The 21,496-nt window shown below is 37.1% G+C and overlaps 2 protein-coding genes and 1 pseudogene across 2 annotated transcripts in view; all 3 read left to right on the top strand.

Annotated features, from left to right (window-relative positions):
• Window positions 1-21,496, top strand: part of LOC112325594 (disease resistance-like protein DSC1) — a 39,675-nt gene that overhangs the window by 4,884 nt on the left and 13,295 nt on the right. The window lies entirely within an intron of this gene.
• Window positions 871-21,496, top strand: part of LOC18098772 (disease resistance protein RPV1) — a 46,198-nt gene continuing 25,572 nt past the window's right edge. Inside the window, exons 1-5 of the mRNA XM_024601286.2 lie at window positions 871-989; window positions 2,279-3,365; window positions 3,524-3,744; window positions 4,195-6,655; window positions 6,747-7,208. Coding sequence (XP_024457054.1) covers window positions 871-989; window positions 2,279-3,365; window positions 3,524-3,744; window positions 4,195-6,655; window positions 6,747-7,169 — 4,311 coding nt within the window. The 3' untranslated portion in view covers window positions 7,170-7,208. The remainder of the gene's footprint in view (window positions 990-2,278; window positions 3,366-3,523; window positions 3,745-4,194; window positions 6,656-6,746; window positions 7,209-21,496) is intronic.
• LOC18098771 (kinesin-like protein KIN-14S) overlaps window positions 7,188-21,496 on the top strand; it is a 49,671-nt pseudogene continuing 35,362 nt past the window's right edge.

Raw genomic sequence — 21,496 nt, 5'->3', positions numbered from 1 at the left:
TGATATGAGTCCAAGTTCAGACCGTCTCATGACGACAGGCGGAGACACCTCGGATGGAAGGTGTGAGGACCATGATATGAGTCCAAGTTCAGACCGTCTCATGACGACAAGCGGAGACACCTCAGACAAAAGGTGTGAGGACCATGATATGAGTCCAAGTTCAGACCGTCTCATGAAGACAGGTGGAGACACCTCAGGAGAAGGTGTGAGGGCCATGATAGGAGCCCAATTTCAGAATGCCCTAAAGCCAATGTGATGGCTGGATATAAGTGGACAAGTGTATAGCCAATGAAGTGGCTATGATGAGTATGAAGACAAATGCAGGATTGACTTTCATGGATATTGCCCCCATGCTAAAGATCAATGAGCTAGAAGACATTTGCCTTGGACAATAAGTGGATGGCTTGTGGAGCATTAAGACGCGACTGCTATGAAGGAGCAGAGGGCATGCGCAGGTTCCGGGAACAAGTTGACTCTTGTCAAGGTGGTGAGCTCAGTAATGACATTGTAATACTCAGAGTATGAAGATAGAGATGGATCAACCTTTAATGGGCTGTCCCCATGGTTAAAAGGGAGAGCCACCTGGACTCTTGAGACTAAGAGCGGGAGACTCACGGAGAAGTAAGGCGTGGTTCCTAGGGAGGAACAAAGGGCAGACGCAACTCCGGGATGAGTAGACTCTTGGAAGAGTGGTGAGCTTGTGATCACATTAAAATACTCAATGACTGTCGCACTTGGAAATATCCGTTTGAGGGGGTGTTGTAAGCCTTGGTGTAAGGCTTGATAAATCATTCCGGGCCAAGCATGGTTGATATGCTTGAAGGGGGATGTTGTTCTAGAGACAAGCGTTAAACACTCTTCAGATGAGATATGACAAACCATCTGGTTGAAGTGATCCTTTGGAGTGAGCAAAGGGGTGCTTGGATGACTCTGGCGATTGAAAGGTTTGGCAAGTACCTGGAAACTTGGCCAAAGACGCTCTCGGAATGGTAAGCTTCGAAGAGCTGCAGGATGCAAGCGTGTGCTGAAGAAGCAAGAGGACAATTGCCCACATAAATGGCAAAGGGGGTGATTGTTGGAATATTGCCAATTATGTGGCTGCCATTGTCAAAGAAGATGGCTGCAATGGTGGGTTGTTGGTGGCAGCCAACAACCATTGTCTAATGTCAAAGTTTGGCAAGTTTGGCAGCCACCATTGTTGACAAAAGAGCTGGAGGAGCTGCCATGGATGCCTATAAATAGAGGCATACATTAGAGAGCAAAATGAGAGAGTTGAGAGAGGGAAAGAAGAGCCAAAGATGTGAGAAATGTAGGAGAGAGTGGGCTGCCAAGGCAGCCAGCAGTAGCTGCCATTGCAGCACTGAGAAGAGAGAAATAGAGTGAGGTTGAGAGTTGCTAAAGAGAGGATGATTCCTCCTCCTCTATTGTTGTAAATCTTGTTCTCTCCCTATATAATCAAATGGCTTCTCCCGTGGATGTAGGCGGTTTGCCGAACCACGTTAAATATTGTGTCAGTGTGCTTTACCTCCTATAGGCAAATATCAGAACATCACCGGTCGGAATTCCCTACAAAAGAGAGCACAGAAAATGGGAGCGAACCCTTCTCCTTGTCAATTCTTCTTACCTTCTCTGATCAACAAAGCCAGATGCTAAGATGCCTCCTTTCCATCTCCATACATCTTCTACAGACCTACCCTCGATCCTTCCTGTTATAACAGCTTGATGCTCTCTCTCTCTCTCTCTCTCTCTCATGAATGATAGAGCTGCTCAACAGAGGTGGAGTAAATAACAAAGAAAACAACGCATGAAACGTCAAAGAGGCATAGTTAGTTCCATTTATTTTTATATTAAAATTTAAATAATTATTTTTTTAATTAGCAACGGATTTTCCGTTGCTAAATTCAATGTAAAGTTTGCAATGGATTTTCTGTTGCTAAAATCCGTTGCTGATATTAAAAAAATAATTGCTGATATTAAAAAAATAATATATGTGTAATTCGTTGCAAATCTGTTACTGAATTTAGCAACGAAATTATCCGTTGCTAAATTCAGATGCTAATAGCCCCTGTTTTTAGTAGTTTTTAGTAGTGAAGGGCTGGAATTCAAAAGTCATTATGTAAGTTATTAATCAGCTACAGTGTATTAAACCCCAACATATATAAACCATTTTTGTTCGAGAATCAATATTATGTTTGATGTTATGATAAAATTTATTAGGTTACAGTTGCTTGTTTTACTTACTAGCCTGTCTTTGTTCTTAATTTATTATGCACTGCAGGGATGAGATCAAGCTCATTGAGGAAATTGTTTCTGACATTCAAAAGAAATTACACCATGAGCCCTCACCCTCAATCGATGCAGAACGCCTTGTTGGAATGAAATCACGCGTTAAAGACATCGATTCATTGCTATCCTTTGGATCAACCGGTGTGCTCATTGTGGGAATCTGGGGGATGGGTGGTATAGGTAAGTCAACAACGGCTGAAGCCGTGTATCATCGAAACTGTAGTAAATTTGAAGGCCATTGCTTTTTCCAAAATGTTAGGGAAGAATCACAGAAGCATGGAATAGATCATGTAAGACAGGAAATTCTTGGTGAAGTATTAGAGAAGAAAGATATGACTATACGCACAAAAGTGTTACCCCCGGCCATTAAGCGAATGCTTCAAAGAAAAAAAGTTCTCATAGTTCTTGATGATGTCAACGATCCACAAGTTTTAAAATATTTACTAGGAGAGGATGGTTTGTTTGGCCAAGGAAGTAGAATCATGGTGACAAGTAGAGATAGGCAAGTGCTTATAAATGAATGTGATGAAGACAAAATTTACGAGGTTGAAATTTTAGAGGAAGACGATGCACTTCGACTCTTCAGCTTACATGCTTTTAAACAAAATAATCCCATAGAAGGATATATTGGGCTATCAAAAACCGTGGTAAGCTGTGTTAAGGGCGTTCCATTAGTTCTCGAGGTTTTAGGTGCCAGTCTATGCAGAAAGACTAGTGTAGAATACTGGGAAAGCAAGGTGGCACAGCTAAGAAAAAATGGTTGCGAGGACATTAAGAAATGTTTGGAAATGTGCTATCATGAACTAGATCAGACAGAAAAGAAAATATTTCTTGATATAGCATGTTTCTTTGGACGGTGCAAAAGGGATCACCTCCAACAAACACTCGATCTGGAAGAAAGAAGTGGGATAGATCGTCTCATTGATATGTGTCTCATAAAAATTGTTCAAAACAAGATCTGGATGCATGATGTGCTAGTAAAACTAGGGAAAAAAATTGTCCACCAAGAAAACGTTGACCCTAGAGAACGTAGCAGGTTGTGGCAGGCTGATGATATCTATCGTGTATTAACAACTCAGGTAGCATTTCCAAGTTATTTAATTGACTGTTGCTTGACTTTCTTGTTTATAGCTAAGAGATGTGGCCTTGGACAAGAATAAATATCAAGGCCAGCTTCTTCTTCTTCTTCTTTATTTGTTATATATATACTGATTTACACTTTGCTTTTGTTAAATAGAGGACTGGATCAAAAATGGAAAGCATTTCCCTCAACTTGCTTGCAATTACTGAAGAAATGATCTTAAGTCCTACAGCATTTGAAGGGATGTATAATTTAAGATTGCTCAAAATCTACTACCCACCTTTCTTAAAGGATCCCTCAAAGGAGCAAATTATGAACGGAAAGAGGGTCGGAATCCACCTTCCAGGAGGGCTTCACTTTCTTTCAAGTGAGCTAAGGTTTATCTACTGGTATAATTACCCTTTGAAATCCATGCCATCAAATTTTTTCCCTAAGAAACCTTTTCAACTTGAAATGCCTTGTAGCCAGCTTGAACAACTTTGCAATGAATACCAGGTATATATGCTTTATCACCCTTCTTTTTCAAATAGAGGACATTTTTGAAACTATTCATAACATTTATCTCTTCTTACATTACTTTTTTTTTTACAGCCACTTGAGAAATTAAAATTAATTAACCCCCCTTCCTCAAAGCCGAGCTTAATTGATTCAGACCTGTCTAAAGTCCCACACCTTGAGGTTCTACATCCAGGTATACCTTCCTCTATTAAATACAGCACCAGACTTACCACATTAGAGCTTCTCAGACTCGAGAGTTTCTATACTTTGCCATCATCAATTGGGTGCCTCTCTCAACTTGTTAGGTTAAACTTATCTTCATGTGAAAGTCTTGCTAGTCTACCGGACAACATTGATGAGTTAAAATCTCTTGTAGAGCTTGATCTTTATTCTTGCTCAAAACTAGCAAGTCTTCCAAATAGCATTTGCAAGTTGAAATGTCTTACTAAGCTTAGTCTTGGTCGTCAGCCAAAACTAGCAAGTCTACCTGACAACATTGGGGAGCTGAGATCTCTTGTAAAGCTTAGTCTTTCTTCTTGCTCAAAACTAGCCAGTCTACCCGACAGTATTGGCGAGTTGAGATCTCTTGTAGAGCTTCATGTTTTTTCTTGCTCAGGACTAGCAAATCTACCAGACAGCATTGGCGAGTTGAGATCTCTTGAAGAGCTTGATCTTAATGGTTGCTTTGGACTAGCAAGTCTACCAAACAGCATTGGCGAGTTGAAATCTCTTCAATGGTTTGATCTTAATGGTTGCTTTGGACTAGCAAGTCTACCAGACAGCATTGGCGCGTTGAAATCTCTTCAAAGGCTTTATCTTGATGGTTGCTCGGGACTAGCAAGTCTACCGAGCAGCATTGGTGGGTTGAAATCTCTCAAATCGCTTTTCTTAAGAGTAGCAAGTCAACAAGACAGCATTGACGAGTTGGAATCTCTTAAATCGCTTATTCCTAGTGGTTGCTTAGGACTAACAAGTCTACCAGACAGTATTGGTGCACTGAAATCTCTTGAAAACCTTTATTTTAGTGGTTGCTCAGGACTAGCAAGTCTACCAGACAATATTGGCTCGTTGAAATCTCTCAAATCACTTACACTTCATGGTTGCTCAGGACTAGCAAGTCTACAAGACAGAATTGGCGAGTTGAAATCTCTTGAAAAGCTTGAGCTTAATGGTTGCTTAGGACTAGCAAGTTTACCGGACAACATTGGCACATTGAAATCTCTCAAATGGCTTAAACTTGATGGTTGCTCAGGACTAGCAAGTCTACCGGACAGAATTGGCGAGTTGAAATCTCTTAAACAACTCTATCTTAATGGTTGCTCAGGACTAGCAAGTCTAACGGACAACATTGGCGAGTTGAAATCTCTTAAACAACTCTATCTTAATGGTTGCTCGGGACTAGCAAGTCTACCAGACAGAATTGGCGAGTTGAAATCTCTTGAACTGCTCGAACTTAATGGTTGCTCAGGACTAGCAAGTCTACCAGACACCATTGACGCATTGAAATGTCTCAAAAAGCTTGATTTTTTTGGTTGCTCGGGACTAGCAAGTCTACCGAACACCATTGGCGAGTTGGAATCTCTCCAACAGCTTCGTCTTGTTGATTTCGCACAACTAGCAAGTCTACCGGACAACATTGGCGCGATGAAATCTCTTGAATGGCTTGTACTTTCTGGTTGCTCAGGACTAGCAAGTCTACCAGACAACATTGGCGAGTTGGAATCTCTCCAATCTCTTCTTCTTAGTGGTTTCTCACAACTAGCAAGTCTACCAGACAGCTTTGGCGCGTTGAAATCTCTCAAATCGCTTAGTCTTTTTGATTGCTCAGGACTAGCAAGTCTACCGGACAACATTGGCGAGTTGGAATCTCTCCAATCTCTTCATCTTAGTGGTTTCTCACAACTAGCAAGTCTACCGAACAGCATGACTGCGTTGAAATCTCTCAAATCGCTTAGTCTTTATGGTTCCCCGGGATTAGCAAGTCTACTGGACAACATTGGTGCGTTGAAATCGCTAAATTCGCTTTATCTTAGTGGTTTCTCAGAACTAGCAAGTCTACCGGACAACATTTGCGCATTGAAATCTCTTGAATCGCTTAGTATTCGTGGTTGCTTAGGACTAGCAAGCCTACCGGACAACATTGGCGGGTTGAAATCTCTTACGTGGCTTAATCTTTCTGGTTGCTCAGGACTAAAAAGTCTACCGGATAGCATTGGCGAGTTGAAAAATCTTATGACGCTCTTTCTCGGTGGTTGCTTAAAACTAGCAAGTCTTCGAGATAACTTCATTGATATTGAATTTAGAGGACTTGACAAACAGCGTTGTTATACACTGAGAGGATTCCAGAAAGTAGAAGAAATTGCATCATCCACCTATAAATTGGGCTGCCATGAATTTTTAAATTTGGGAAATTCTCGTGTGTTAAAAACTCCACAGAGCTTAGGCTCTTTGGTGTCGCTAACAAAATTGAGATTATCTGAGATTGATTTTGAGAGGATACCTGCAAGCATCAAGCACCTTACTAAGCTACGAGAACTCTATTTAGATGACTGCAAGCGGCTTCAATGTTTACCAGAGCTTCCATCGACTCTACAAGTTTTAATCGCATCAGGCTGCATCTCTCTAAAATATGTAGCAATTATATCCATGCAAGGTGATAGAGAATATGACGATGCTTCTCAGGAATTCAGTTTCTCCGGATGCCTCCAACTGGATCAGAATTCACGCACTAGAATTATGGGTGATGCCCGTTTACGAATTCAACGCATGGCAACATCGTTGGTTTATCAGGTGAATTCCTCCCTCGATCTTGATTTATTTAAAGAAAAAAATCACGATAATTTTTTATATGTATCTCACATTCTCACTCTCTTCGGTGCAGGAATATCATCGTCAGAACAATAGAGTTCGGTTGTGTATTCCCGGGTCGGAAGTCCCGGAGTGTTTCAGTTATAAAAATAGAGACGGATCTTCAGTAAAAATCCGGCAACTAGCTCGGTGGCATCGTGGTTTCACTTTATGCGCTGTTGTTTCATTTGGCCAAAGCGAGGAAAGGCGTTCGGTTAATATTGAGTGTGAATGCCATTTGATAATCAAAGATGAAACCCAGATTGATCTCAGTTCCTACTACTACAAAGAATATGAAATAATGGCGTGGAGTAGTACTGTATGGAAAAAGGAGCAAGTGTTCATTTGGAGTGTCCACTGTAAGTGCTTTTTCAAGGAGGCCTCGTTCCATTTCAAACCACTGTGCGGAGCTACTGATGTGGTGGTTAAGTGTGGAGTCCATCCATTGTTAAAGTAGGAGCAACCATACGCTAAAATGGACAAACTTGTGACATTGGTAACTCGTCTTCTCCTCTTCTTTTTCTATACAAATACTTATGAAACAACTCAATTAAAATGAAACCAGATAGTCTTATTATGTATTAGAGATGAAAATGGTATATTTATCCTTCTAGTACTTCAACATGATTCTTAACGAGGTCCCCGAACAAAACAAAAAAATAATTATCAATTGGATCCCATCTATCACATATTACCAATTAACCCCACCATTAAAATTTATGGTATAAATGACATCATTTTAAGGGGTGCATGGTTCCAAGGTCTTGATAAAAAAACAATTGGTTTCATAGGTTAACTCGGGTTATTTTTTATTTTTTAATAGATTTTTTTTAATTTCATTATTTAACATTAAGTTAATTGAAAATTTGGTTTCATATTTTTTTTTTGTTTTCTATGAATTTATCGTGATCTCAAGATCCAGGCTACTAGTTTTACGAGTTAGCAAGGTTGGCTCAAGTTTTTTTCGGTTTTTATTTTTATTTTTTTTATTTTCATCCCTCAATATTGGATTGATTGAGAATTTAACTTCATATTTTTATTTTATTTTAATCTATAGATTTATCATGGTCTCATGATCCGAGTTTATTATGTTAACCCGGGTTGACTCAAGATATTTTTGTGATTGATTTTTTTTCAATTGAATCCTTTAATATTGGGTTGATTGAAAATTATGCTTTGTAATTTTTTTTACCATGATCTCATGACCCGGATCACGAGTTTGACAAATTAACTCAGGTGGTGTAAACTTGATTGGAATTTTCATTCACCATGCAGTGCATTAAGATCATTTGACCAAAATGATTATTTTCTTTTTTCATTTTGCTAACAGTGCTTTGTCGCTTGTAAACAGAATATGGACAGAGTAATGAAGTATCAGTTAGAGGAGACGTACATAGCTTCGGTATCATGCTGCTGGAATTGATAACAAGGCAAAGACCAACAGGAGAAACGCTCGCAGACGGGCTTGATATAAGGAAGGAGCCAAGTTAAAAGGTTTTTTTTTTCCTTTTTTTTCAAATATTTTTAAATTGATCAAACAGATTGAGTGGAAGAACTTCCTGCTGCTTAATTTTATATCAAAGTTATCTAAAATGTTAGATTAAAAGTGTTATTTTTTTAGCAATTTCATTTTTTTCTTTTAATTTTTTTCTCAGGTTTTTTATACAAAATAGTGGAGATACCTTTGGATTTTAATTTTAAACCTAAAATAGGTAAGAAATTGGATCAATAAAATTTAAATTTGACTCAATAAATCAAGTTTAATAAAAATATCAAATAATTTTTTATAATTTAAATATTTTTTATTATATTAAAAAAATTAATTCAACCTACAGCGTATCATAAAATTATAAATAATAATATTTAAAAGACTTGGGAGTAATTTATAATTAATTAAAGTACTAATAAAAAAACAAATCAAAATAAATAAAATATTTTTAAATGGGCTCGATTAACTACCAATCAGACCATACCAGTACATAGCCCAAAACCAAAGGCCCAATTCATTCCGTCTCTTTTTCTGTATCGATCGATACGCATAAATTCTTGAATTATTTTATTTTATTTTTATGGTTCGGTGCTGTAGAACTGTAGACATTTGTATTTTATATTGAAATTGTGTGGACTCGAAAAGGTTATTTAGATTTTAATGATTTTTCGGGAGAAACTATTAATTCGGAGGAGGAGAGCGTATCTAATAGAATTCGACAAGTTTCCCCATCTCAGGGGCCAACACTGCCCATTTTGCAGAAAATTATCAATTTAAGTGATAAAATTCAGGTACTTATTTTGAACTTTGGTGGTGTTGGGTATCGTATAGATGACTTGAAAAGACGTGGTTTTAGTTGTAGAATTCAGGCAATTTTAAATTTCATTGTTTTAGCTAGTAAATTAGGATTTTGCATTATTATGTTGATGGGGGTATTGATTTGTTATCTTTCTTTGAATTTAATTGTTGTTGTTTTAGAATTTGAAGAAAGAACACTCAAATCTCTCTAATCAAGTAAAGACTGCCAAGGATTCCTTTCTTGGCCCCAATATTTTAGACACCCTTCAAAAACTCGGTGAGTATCCAATAGTGAAACTAATTTATTTCTTCTTTTCATTTTTTATTTTTTTAGAGGGGTTTGGTTTTGATAGTTTACTAGTTGAAATATTGGTCAGGTAATGAATATGAACTTCTTAAAAAGAAGTATCTACAAGAGTTGTCTGAGAGAAAGAGGCTTTACAATGAGGTGATCGAGCTTAAAGGGAATATTAGGGTCTTCTGTAGATGCAGACCACTAAATCAAGTCGAAATAACAAATGGTTCGAGCTATGTAGTTGATAGTTTACTTGTTGAAATATTGGTCATGTAATGAATATGAACTTCTTAAAAAGAAGTATCTACAAGAGTTGTCTGAGAGGAAGAGGCTTTACAATGAGGTGATCGAGCTTAAAAGGAATATTAGGGTCTTCTGTAGATGCAGACCACTAAATCAAGTCGAAATAACAAATGGTTCGAACTATGTAGTTGAATTTGACTCTTCCCAAGATAATGATTTGCAGATCATTTCCTCTGATTCTTCCAAAAAGCAATTTAAGTGGACCATGTTTTTGGGCCTGAGGATAATCAAGGTGATCTGATGTTTTATTTTATGTATTGCTACCGCAGACATCCTCTTAAAGATTACGTGTGCAAGTCAAGCTTTTAATCCTTTGTCTTTGTGATATGCAGAGGCTGTTTTTGTACAAACTAAACCAATAGTTGCTTCAGTTTTGGATAGCTACAATGTCTGCATATTCACCTATGGACAAACTGGAACTGGAAAGACATTTACTATGGAGGGCAGCCCAGAAAATAGGGGAGTGAACTACAGAACATTGGATGAGTTGTTCGGAGTTTCTCAAGAGAGAAGTGGCATTATGAGATATGGTCTTTTTGTTAGTATGACGGAGGTTTACAATGAGAAGATAAGGGACCTCTTGATTGATAGTTCCAACCAACCGCCTAAAAAGTTAGTTTCCTCTTTCATTGCTACTGTATTGATCTGATAATCAAAATATAGTCATTTATATCAAATTTTTTGGTTGCAAAAATTTTGTAATAACAATTTTCTGTAGCACTGATTTATATCATTTTGCTACTTGATGAGGGAAATTAACTATTGTTAGTACAAACATCATGCGTGTGGCTATTTGACAAGAAAAGTGGATCGTGGAAGTTCTGTATTAGCCCAATCTTCTCGATAGCAAATGATACTAAATACCTTGCTCCTCTCTAGTGTGGATTAGCATGACATCTAATTGGGTTTAGGGTTTAAAAGATTATGTAAAGACTCCTATTTGGAAGCCCATTGGTAAGAAAGATTTATAGTCTAACGATAAGAAATAGAGTTACATGAATGAAGTTTGATGAAATTTTAGTTTTCTTACATGCATGAAGGTTGGAGATAAAACAAACAGCTGAAGGAACACAAGAAGTCCCAGGACTTGTTGAAACTCGGGTGACTGGCACGGAGGATGTGTGGGATTTACTCAATTCTGGAAGTCGGGCCAGGTCTGTTGGATCAACCAGAGCTAATGAGCTTTAGCAGCCGTTCTCATTGGTAAAAATGAACTCTGCTTTCTTTTCTTGGTTTATTCTTTCTAAGAATATAGTTGATGGTATATCACATATAATAGCAACTAAATAGTTTTTTGGATATGTGTATCCAAACTATTCAAGAAATATACTGATTAATTGAAGTGGTAGTACTAATGACCACAACATTGTTGGTCTGTAGTTTGTTGCGAGTAACAGTGAAAGGAGAGAATTTAATAGATGGAAAAAAGACAAGAAGTCACCTATGGATGGTCGTTTTGGCTGGCAGTGAACGTGTGGGAAAGATTGATGTTGAAGGTGAAAGATTGAAGGAATCGCAATTCATTAATAAATCTCTTTCAGCACTTGGTGATGTTATATCTGCCCTCGCATCTAAAACTGGCCACATTCCTTACAGGTCTTTCTCTCACACAGTCACTCTTGTAACATGCTATCCAATTACCATATTAATGAAGATATTTGTTTTCTTCCAATCAGGAACTCAAAGCTAACCCATATGCTACAGAGCTCTCTCGGTGAGTATTAAGTATACTATTTTTTATGGTTACCAGTCATTCTTATTGTCTTGTTTGCAGTAAATGATGCTAAGTGAAACATCAATGCAGGAGGAGATTGTATGTAAGAACTTGATGTTTGTCCAAATAAGTCCAAGTGCTACTGACCTTGGAGAGACTCTTTGTTCACTAAATTTTGTGAGTCGAGTGCGAGGAATTGAAACCAGTCCTGCCTGCAAACAGGCTGATCTCTCTGAACTTTTCAAATACAAGCAAATGGTATATATATATATATATATATATATATATATATATACACTGCTCGTATTTGATGAAATTTCTTTTGTCTCAGTTTCTTTTATCTTGATTCTTTTTTTCTTTCTTGCTTTCTTTCCCGTTTCAATTTCAAATAATCAGGTAGAAAAGTTAAAGCATGATGAGAAGGAAACAAAGAAGTTACAGGATAGCTTGCAATCATTGCAGTTGAGGCTTGCTGCTAGAGAACATATGTGCAGAACTCTCCAAGAAAAGGTAATTCTGATGGCTTGAGCTCCATTTAATGCTTTTTTTATTTATTATTACTATGAAACATGTGGAAAATATATTGGAGATGTTTTTTTTCGTTTTTCTTTTGCTTTTATTGCCCCTTAAATGGCATTTTAAGTCATTTTGTAAACTAACAAATAACTTTTCTTACAATAGGTTCGAGAGCTTGAGAATCAATTAGGGGAGGAAAGAAAAACCAGACTAAAGCAGGAAACACGAGCTTTTGCAGCTGCTGCTTCTCAGTCTACGAAACAAGTAGTAGAGAAGAGAAAAGTAGATAAGAAGCCACCTCTGTGTCCTTCAAAGTTAAGGATGCCGTTGCGAAAAATCACCAATTTCATGCCTCCACCATCTCCTCTACAAAAACAGAAAACCGGTTCTGCTTCATCTTCAATGCATGACAAAGAAAAAAATCCAAGAACCACAGCTGCAGGAACAAATACAAAAAGCCTTATGAAACCCAGACGTATGTCTGTTGCAGTCAGACCTCCTCCAATGTCAGCACAGGTTTTTCAGCCTAAGAGACGGGTATCCATTGCTACCTATCGTTCAGAGCCAACCTCAAACATGACTACACCACTTCAAACCTCGCGATATAAAAATGGGAATGTAGTTGGCAGGCAGTCATTTGTCAGGGACCCAAGAAAGCCAAGGAATTCAAAGCTGTTCTCTCCATTGCCAGAGTTCAGGACTGCATCGGAGACCACACCTACTGTTATGAGAACCAGTAGTAAATTCACGGGGAGTCCTCCAGCACAAGCAGTTTCTTGGAAGCCAAAGCACCCAACAGTTGTTGCACTGCAACGAAAATCTCTGGTGTGGAGCCCGTTAAAGTTAAGGAGCTTTCAAAACAGGAGACCATCTTTGTTGCCCTATCGATCATCATCAACTAATGAGGTGCAATAAAACTTAGTCTTCATTGTCATGATACATAGTAGGAGTATACTTTTTTTTTCTTGATTCCCCTCTTCCCATTTTTCTTACATGGATTTTAACATTTCTCCTCTGGATATTAATGAGGTGCAACATCTTATATGATTTAAGACTCAATCGTAAAAGGACATGTTAATTAGTAACGAGATTAAAGAGTGTCAATGTTATTAAAGGACTCGTACAATTAAATCTCATTTTCAAGCTCGCGATATACTTTTTGAGAGGTAGCTACCCACGAGTTTGACCTACCAACCAGATGGCCATCCTCCTTGACGTGCCTAATCAGTCGTAAATAATGTAGTTTTTAATTTAAAAATGATAAATTATGAGGAAAATTTGAAAAAAAAATAAAAAGTAAATAAAAATTTAAAATAATTTAAAATATGTGATCAATTCATAAGAAAAAAAAAAGAAAACAGTGTTGATGTAAACTTCTATTAAAAATCAATAATGCTAATATGAAACAATAATAGGTCTTTAAATGAACTAAATAATAAAAAAATAAAGTAAATATATTTTGAAATAAAAAAATAATTCTAAAAATTTAGTAGAATATGCAAGGATAACACAAGAAAAACTTGAATTCTAATGTAAAATCACTTATAAATTAGTTTTACTCTATTGAGCATAACTTTCAATCTGATTATTAGATCAAGATAAAATTTTAAGAGAAATGTTTTACCATATTATTTTATTATATGTTCAAATTTTATATGAAGTTCAGAAAAATTGTACAAGAATGTCAGCAGCATATAAACTTATTAATGGTATTTTTGTAAATAAACTAGATGAGCTGGAAATTTCAGTTTCTTCTTCTCCTGGGCAATATTCCCTACAGAAGAAATTGTCCTTTTTTGTATTGTGCTTCTCACATGTCTTGAGAAATGGGTTCTTTTCCATCATTAATTACTACTATCTCTTATATCAAACACTTTTTCATGATCCACTAGAAATTGTGACTTTTGAACATTATCGGCTATGTATGGATGTATATAGTGAGTTATTTTTTCTTTTTAAATGCTTTTTTTTTCATTTTCATCTATTAATATTGGATTAATTAAAAATTAAACTTCATAATTCATTTTAGTTTATTTTCTATAAAGATATCCCGATCTCATTACTCGAGTCACAGGTTTGGTTTGTTAACTCAGGTTGACTCGAGTGGTTTTTCCATATTTTTTGTTAATTATTTTTTTTTGCAATTTTATTTTTAAACATTGAGTTGATTGGGAATTGAGTTTTCTAATTTTGATCTCTAACCAGCAGTTTTTTATTCTTTTTTAATAGATTTTTTTTCTCAATTTTATTGATTGAGAATTTGGCTTGATATTTTTTTATTTGTTTTCTATGGGGTTATCGTGGTCTCAAGATCCAAGTCACAAGTTTTGCAGGTTAACAAACTCGTTGGCTCAAGTTTTTTGGGTTCTTTATTAATTGATTTTTTTTTTCATTTTTCTCCTTCAACATTGGGTTGATTGAGAATTTGACTTCATATTTTTATTTTATTTTTTTCTATAGATTTATCCCGGTCTCATAATCCGAGTTTGGCAAGTTAACCCAGGTTGACTTAGGATATTTTTTTATTGATTTTTTTTCAATTGAATCCTTCAACATTAGGTTGATTGAAAATTATACTTTGTAATTTTTTTCTATAGGGTTACCATGGTCTTATGACCCGAGTCGATGATTAGCTCGGTTGCCTCAAGATTTTTTATGTTCTTTTTAAATGCATTTGTTTTCCAATTTCATCCATTAATATTGGGTTAATTGGGAATTAGGCTTCATCGTTCATTTCAGTTTGTTTTCTATAAAGATATCCTAACCTCATGACTCGAGTCACGAGTTGTTTTTTCAGGTTTTTTGTTAATTGTTTTTTGTTAATTTTTAATTGTTAACACTGGTGAAATCAAGTCAGTTTTATTTTCTTTCTAGAAGGTTATCTTGGTCTCATGGTTCGGGTCACGGATCCTTCAATATTGAATTTGCTTTTTATTGGTTTGTCCTCGTCTCATGACTTGAGTTGTTGGTTTGGCAAGTTAACCCAATTGACTTAGTTTGTTTGTCAGGCTATCTCAATCTCATGATCCAGGAATAATGTTTAACAAGTTAACCCAAGTTGACTTGGCTTATTTTTTATGTCATTTTTTAATTAAAATTTTTTACAAACTTCATCGTTCAACATTGAGTCCGATAGGAGTGATTGATAATTGAGTTTCATAATTTGTTTTGATTTGCTTTTTATGAGGTTATCTAAGTCTTATGATTAAAATCATGGATTTGGCAGGTTAATCCAGATTAAATCAAGTTATTTTTTATGTTCTTTCTATTATGTTATATCGATCTGATACTTCGAGTCACACTACTAAAAAATATAGTAATTAGCAACTAACTAATCCATTGCAAATAAAACTAAAATTTGTTGCTAAAAAAATTTAGCATCGGAATCAGCAACGGAAAATATCGAATGCAGATCTGTCGTTGCTGATTTTTCAGCAACGAAATTTTTGTTGCTGAAAAATCAACAACGGATAATCCGTTGCATATGAGCAACGAATTTTTCGTTGCTAATATATCAACAATGGATTTTCCGTTGCTGATTGATGAATTATTTACAATTTGCAATGGAAAATCCGTTGCTGACTATATTATTTTTATTAAATTTATTTATTTATTTTTATCCAAATGACTTTTAATTTTTTTAATTAATTATTTATGGATATTTTAAAAGTTGTACAATATTTATAAACAACATAAATCAATATTGAAAATGACTTTATCACCAATAATAAATGGAATAAAAATAAAATTCATAGTATAAAAATTTAGTTAAACTTGCATTAATGCAAATAAGTCGAAATACAATAAAAAGATACAATCAAAAGATACAATCATGGTGCTTGTTGTGGAGACGAACCATGATATTGTGGATCGATGTAAAATGAATGAGGATATAGTGGTTGAGGTGAAGGTCGATAAGTTGGTGGAGATGTGGGACCCATAAGTGTCATTATCTGGGGAGCCATAGGCAGCGGCATTGATGGGGCCATTGGTGCTGGCATACCTTGATCAATATTTGATTTCCCACCATGATATCCAAGATTGTTCATAAGATATTCTTTCATGGAATCCATCTGCCGTTTTATTTCAAAAATAAAATCATCTTTTTTCTTTATCTCCTCTTTTTTTTTAACTCCTTTTGAAATGATTTGGATGAAGTGGACCTGTCACTCCTAGAATCTAATATGGATCCTCGTCAAGGCATGCTAAAAACCAGAAAAAATATATGCATTATCATCAATAATTATTGAGTTGAGAAAACATAAAATCAACCAAACTCAATTATATCAAAGAAGGAATGCAAAATTGTTTACTTTGTTCTTGATACATGTTGTTGTAACCCATTTTTGGGTCCCCACAAAATATATATAAAAATATATAGCCAAAGGAGGTTAGAAAAATAACAGGAGGCAGAAGCGCTCAGAAAATGGTTGGAAAATTGGTCAATAAGGTTAAAAATACAAAGATGGAATTTTTGATAATATATTCTTGAAGGAGGAGAGCCCTGTTGACAAGGAAAATTTGAAATTTGAGGAGAAAAGCCCAAATTTAGATGTTTATGGACTTAATTTGATTTTTAAATGAATTTATAGGGGATTTGATTGCAAGAAAAATTGATTTTTAAGTCAATTTGGGCTTTAATTAGAAGAAATTTAAGTTCTGGGGCCAAAATAAATTTTTTAGGAATTTATTAGGTCAAATCAGGGGCTTAATTGCATAAATATTGAAGTTTAAGGGCCAATTGGGGACTTAATTGAAGGAATCCGAAACCAAGGACCAAATTGAAGAAGGCGCGTAAGTATAGGGGCTGGAATTAATTGATTCAGGGGCCTAATTGAAGAAATTGGAAGTTTATTGATCAATTAAGGGCTCAATTGCATAATTCCAAGGCCAAGGACCAAAGTGAAAAACGCGGCCAAATATAGGGACGGGGTTCGAATTCGGCAGGGATGCAATTGAAGGGACAAAAGATAATTGAGGGCTGCTTTGCAAATTGACGCGTTTTGGCGTCTTGTAGGATTTAAATGAAACGGCGCGTTTTATCCAAAACGACGCCGTTTCATCCATTCAAAAAAAAAAAAAAAAAAAGGGAAAAGGGCAGAACGGTGTCGTTTTGAACGACACTGTTCATCTTTCTTCTTCCCCCCCGAACATGCAGCGGGGAAGAAGGGAAAAATGGTGCTTTTTTTTGAAATTTTTGCCGGCCCCTCTCTCTCGCCTGGAGCCCACCGACCGAACACAATGGCCGACCACCCACCGCGCACCTGCCAGAAAGCCGGGGAGGGGGGCCGAGCGTTGGCAGTCGCGCCCAATGGCCGACCGGCCGGCTGCTCCCCATGCTCCACAGCGAAAAGCCACTCACTTGGCTCTATAAATAACAACCAACACGACAGCAGAAAGGGGGAGAGGAGAACGGACGGGGGAAGAAGGAGAAAACGAAAAACAGAGGAGAGAGAGAGGAACGGAAAAAACCGAAAGAGAGAGAAAGGGGAGAGGGAGAAGAGAACCGAAAGAAGGGAAAACAGGGGGAAAGAAAACCAAAGAAGGAGAAGAAAAGGGAAGGAAACAGAGGAGAAGGAAAGAGGAAGAATCCCTCTTTCCGCCGCTTGAGACAGCAGCGCCGCTGCTTGGAGTCACCGCCAGGGAGCAGCGACACCGCTACCAGCCTCCACCACAGAACCGCCAGAAACGCAGCCAACCACCGCTTCCGCCTCCGCGCCAGGTAACTTTTCTTCCCCTTCTCCCTCGCGTTTATTTTCTCGTTTCGTTCCCTGCATGCAGAACGAGTAGCGTTCTGCATGCAGGGGTGGGGGGAAAATAATTCCCCCCCCGCCCCGTTTTGGCTTGGGCCAGGCGGATCCTGGCCCAGCCCTGTCTTCTGGGCCGGGTCTGGCCCAGAAGATAATGTGTTTTTTGTTTTGGGCCGAGATCGGCCCAACAATTTTGGGCTGAGTCCGGCCCAGTCAGTTGGGCCGGACCAGCCCAGCCCATTTAATATTATATATTATATTATATATATTATATTTTGTATTATTTATATAGATATATATATATATATGAAAAAATTACAAAAATTCTTCAAAAATTATTTCAAAAATATGTGATTTTCTGTAATTTTATTACTGTATTTTGATTAATATTGGTTGGTATTTTATACTGTAAAGATACAAATCCGGTATTAACATACCCGGTTTTCATCAAAACATCAAAGATTTTCAAAATAAAAAATGTCTTTTGCTTTCAAAAATTTTCTAAAATATCTTTGAAAATATTGTTGATTTTTCTGCATTTGCTTTATCAAAGTAGATTAATATTTGGTTGTATTTTTATACCGCAAGAATACAAACCCAGTATTAAAATACCCGATTTGCGTCAAAACGTACAAAATACATATTTAAAAAATGTTTTGTTTTAAAATACGGCCTAGTCTCTCCAATATATATATATAAATATTATAACATCATATTTTCACACAACAAAAGAAATTTCAAAACAATATATGTATTAGCATGCATTTTGGCTTTAATAACCAGTTTATTCAAGCCATGAGAACTAGGCCAATATTCCAAAAATTCTAAAAAATCTTTTTGTCCTCTGTTAGTATATGGGATTACGAATTTATACGTAAAACGTATTCCTGAAATTAAAAATATGTTTTTTTTACATAGACGCTAGAACGGTTAGGTTTTACCCGATAAGATAAGGACCTCCTTATTGAGGAGGACTTTTCTTGAACCATAGACGGACCAACAACTAGGAAACACAACGAAAACACCTTAAATTTTATCAGACAATTAAACGATGCAGCTTACCTTAGGTAGGGCGTATTTGGGGTGCTAATACCTTCCCTTTACGCAACCAGTCCCCGTACCCGATCTCTGAGACCAGTTAGGGTTCCTAGTGACCAAAATACTAGGTGGCGACTCCCACACCATTTTTCACTGCTAAGAGACAACGAATTCCTTGTCTCCCTACATTGACCAGATATATATCCCCCATATTACATTTTTTGTGGGTGGACGATCGCCGCGACGTCGCTCACGTGCGATAGAATGACGACTCCACTAGGGACCTTGTGGACTTAGCTTTGTTTTTGTCTGATCTATTGGTGTTTTCGTGTGTTTATTGTTAATATGCCTTTCCTTTTTTTTTTTCGTCTGCATATACGCTTTAATTCTTTACACATATTGTTCATGCATTTGTATAGAACTGTCTCATGCATCTTATATAAATGTCACATGCATCACATACTTTGATTTTGAGAAGCACACACAAGCTTTAAGCTAGGAGGGGGATTAGCGATCTGCCCTATGACTATTGGTCAGGGTTCAGATGCGTGAAACACCCAACTCATATCTGAGTGCCTGCTTGGTAATGGTGGGTATACGTACTTTAACCGTTCCTTGCAACGCCCCCATACTGTCTTTACGAAGAACGTCACTGGGCAGATATGAGACCCTTTTAAAGACCAGATAGAAAACCTACCCATTCTCACCTAATAAATAGAACTTGTCCTTAGGATATCTATCTTACGTTCATTTGCATCATGATTAATAATTCATCAATCCAGGTTTTTAAGCCGAAATCTTGCCTAAAGGATTACGAAAGTCATGAATCGACTTTAAGATATACATTCGCACGAGCATCATATTTTCATCATGCATTTGTTTTTAATTCATCATATGCACGACAGATCGTGAAACATAGGTCCCACATCTAAAGTCCACAACACCCGGTCTAGATCGAGAATGGAGAACGAAGAAAGAGCTCACTTAGAGTCACATTATCAGACCGAGTTGGAGTCCGTAAAAAATGAAGTTTCTCGACTAACCGACTTACTCAAGCAGCTTTTAAGAGCTAAGAATGGGGAGGGAACATCAGCCCAACAACCTAAAGGAGCGCCAGCAGCTCACATCCCTCAAGCATCTCAAAACCAGGGGGCAAACTCGGCCAATGAACAACATTTTGTGCTTGTCGCCCCTATCCAGCCAACTCATGCTCCAGTCACTGTGGACTTAACAACGGAGGGAATCCCGGATAATAGGTCTCCCGGTTTGATGGACCAAGACAAGTTGTTTGCTTTGGAAGAAAGATTACGGGCAATTAAGGGTAATGATTGGTTTGACCCTATGCGAGCAGCCGAAGTATGTTTAGTACCAAACATCGTGGTGCCAAAAGATTTTAGGATACCAGAGTTCATTAAGTATACTGGTTTGGAATGCTCAAACACTCACCTTCGATCCTACTGTAACAAAATGGCAGAAGTAATCCATGATGATAAATTGCTAATCTATTTCTTTCAAGATAGCCTAGCAGGATCCGCTTTGAGCTGGTACATTAGGTTAGACAGTGTCAGGATCAGGAGCTGGAGAGACTTGGTGGAGGCTTTCCTTAAACAGTACAAGTTTAACATGGAAATCGCTCCTGATCGAACAAGTCTAATGTCAATGGAGAAAAGGAGCCAAGAGTCGGTAAGAGCCTATGCGCAAAGGTGGAGGGATGAGGCAATGCATGTCCAACCCCCTTTGATAGAAACGGAGATGGTGACCTTGTTTGCCAATACCTTCAAAGCACCATATTATGAGCACCTAATGGGTAGCTCATCTCAACATTTCTACGAGGCGGTACGCATAGCTGAAAGAATAGAGCAAGGGATTAAAGCTGGACGTATAGCTGAGCCATTGGAGACAAAGGGTTTTATTGGAAGAAAAATGGAAGGTTACATTTACGACTTTGAAGTTGGGTCCAAGGGCAAGATAATGGATTCACTTAACCCACAAATACCTACCTCTCATGTTGCCCACATAAACTTTAACAAACCTTTTTCCTCTAATCAAGCAAATAACCAGTCAAACATCCAAAACAACGATCAAAGACCAAACACAAGATACATTGCAGAACAACTACCGCCATTACCCATGCCTTTGAAGGAAATGTATGCCAAACTACTGAGCATTGGACAAATAGCTCCTATCCCTACATTACCACTACAACCACCATTCCCCATCTGGTATAAGCCCGAGTTGACTTGCGAGTACCATGCTGGTATTCCCGGACATTGTCTTGAAACGTGCTACGCTTTCAAGAACATATTGTTGAAGCTCATCAAGATAGGATGGGTGTCGTTTGAAGACACACCCAATATCAATTCAAATCTATTGCCTAGTCATGACAAAAGTAATAGGGGATAAAGGGTTGGAAAACCTTGGTCAAGAATCGTCAATAATGAAGAAGGCGAGATCGAAAGAGAAGACAAGGAAACGCAAATGGGGAAGGAAGATGAAGCATTGCCTCGGTTGACTTTCCAGAACGGGTTGACCCAAGAACTTCTCGTAGTTTTCAAAATGTAAAACAACTTTATTTGCCTTAGCATGTTTTTGTCATTTGCTTTTGTCATTACTTTTATTGGGCAGTCAGGGCTCATGTTTTCAGCCATTTTATGTTTGAGCCTACCTTTTTTTAATAAATGATGAGATTATGCACTTTTTGAACAAGTTTGAGTGGTTATATCATAAAATGTTTTAATATGAAATTTAAGAAAAGCTAACCCTAAAGTACATCCCTACCTCTGATAGCGTAATGAATGATTAAGTGGTCACTTTATAATCATCTGTAATTGTCTTTATCAACCATCACAATGTGCATTTTAAAAAAAAAAAATCATCATTA

This window comes from Populus trichocarpa, chromosome 5 (genome assembly GCF_000002775.5).
Source record: "Populus trichocarpa isolate Nisqually-1 chromosome 5, P.trichocarpa_v4.1, whole genome shotgun sequence".
Classification (NCBI taxonomy): domain Eukaryota; kingdom Viridiplantae; phylum Streptophyta; class Magnoliopsida; order Malpighiales; family Salicaceae; genus Populus; species Populus trichocarpa.
This window is presented reverse-complemented; position numbering and strand designations above follow the sequence as displayed.